Below are 1,443 nucleotides of genomic sequence, written 5' to 3' on the forward strand. Positions count from 1 at the left end.
CAAACTAGAAGATAAGAAAAAGTAATGATTGGAAGTAAACAAACTTTTACGCTCGTAACAACTTTGACCTAACAGCTGATAGTAGTCACGTCCGCAGGCTTGCTGCGGTGTCGCCGACTATATATATAGGCTATATAAGTTGCTGGCAACAATCCTGTAGCTGACAACAAAGAAAATGTTTTCCAAGACAGTGACTCGACTTGCAACTAAATGCAAAAACAGCATTCGTGTTAGAAGTAGAAATGTGACGTCAAGTAAGATTACTGAACTTTTATCCTTTTATTTATTTATTTATTTTATTCTTGTCCGATGCAAAATTTTATGTTTAAATCGTCGATTTGTTTTCGTTATTATTATTATTATTTTTTTTAATTTAATTTATTTTATTAATTTAGATGCGACTGCCGAGCGCTTCCATCCTTCATCTTTAGAAAAGAAGATGGTTTGGAATAACAACTTTGCTGCCATAGAAAACATTCCTAAATGCGTCTCGTGAGTGTTAATTTAATTTGCTTAATTATCTGTAGTTTATTAATTTTTTTTTAATTATTATTTTATTTAATTTTTTTTTTTTTCGTTAGTCGATATACGGTGGAACGTGCTAGAGATTTAACTAGGATTAAAATGAATGCGTTACTTATGATTGTCACCGTCGTGGGATTTGTAGGAATGGTGGCGAGTGGAAAATTAGCAGCTAAGAGTGGGGATTCTGTTATGATGGAAAATATGCAGTGGCACGAGAACGTTAAAAGGCCAATTAATTAAATGAGTAGTAATCGTTACCATTTTCATTTTATTTTTATTAATGCATTTCTATGGGAAATTTATCAAATTTTATATAAGCCAGTTTCTACGCATCTCATATAGACTGATGAAGAACAAAATGAGAAAGTAATGTGTAATTTTAAAGGCCTATTATTTGGTCTATTACGTGGTTTATATATATATATATCCTATATATAACTCGACGGGTAAAATATATTTGCAATTTATAATGTAATGGCATTATATTGTATATAATTCAATAAAATTATTTTGTTTTGTATGTTTTGTCATTATTTTTTTTTAAGTTAACAATAATAATAAGCCGAGTAATGTAATTAAATACTCGAATATATGTATTCTAAAACCAAATTAAAGGCCAAAATGTGTTCGTGTATACCGTAATGTGTGATGTATATCGATAGAATGAAAACATATAAACGAATTTACGGTTAAAGTATTAAATTACCTTCTTGTTCTTTTATTATTAATTAGATTTTTAATACTATGACTACATTTATAGAGCTTATAACACTTTTATTTTAGCATTTATTATATTAATTTATGATTACAAAGTTATGTACAGTCTTTAGATCAGTCTAAAGTGCATTTTTGCTAAAAATTTACCACCCTCTTCGGTTAGAATTTTTTAAATTAAATAAGATTTATCTAATTCAAGAT

At 28.3% G+C, this 1,443-nt stretch overlaps 1 protein-coding gene across 1 annotated transcript; it reads left to right on the top strand.

Moving 5' to 3' along the window:
• On the top strand, window positions 1-1,015 carry LOC111624485. Its single transcript, XM_023367332.1, has 3 exons — window positions 1-254; window positions 396-492; window positions 582-1,015. Exons 1-3 carry the CDS (start codon window positions 176-178, stop codon window positions 763-765), a joined length of 360 nt encoding a protein of 119 aa, XP_023223100.1. The 5' UTR covers window positions 1-175; the 3' UTR covers window positions 766-1,015.
• Window positions 1,016-1,443: the final 428 nt, after the last annotated feature.

Source organism: Centruroides sculpturatus, unplaced genomic scaffold (assembly GCF_000671375.1).
Source record: "Centruroides sculpturatus isolate CEXI.00-Female unplaced genomic scaffold, Cexi_2.0 scaffold286, whole genome shotgun sequence".
Taxonomy (NCBI): domain Eukaryota; kingdom Metazoa; phylum Arthropoda; class Arachnida; order Scorpiones; family Buthidae; genus Centruroides; species Centruroides sculpturatus.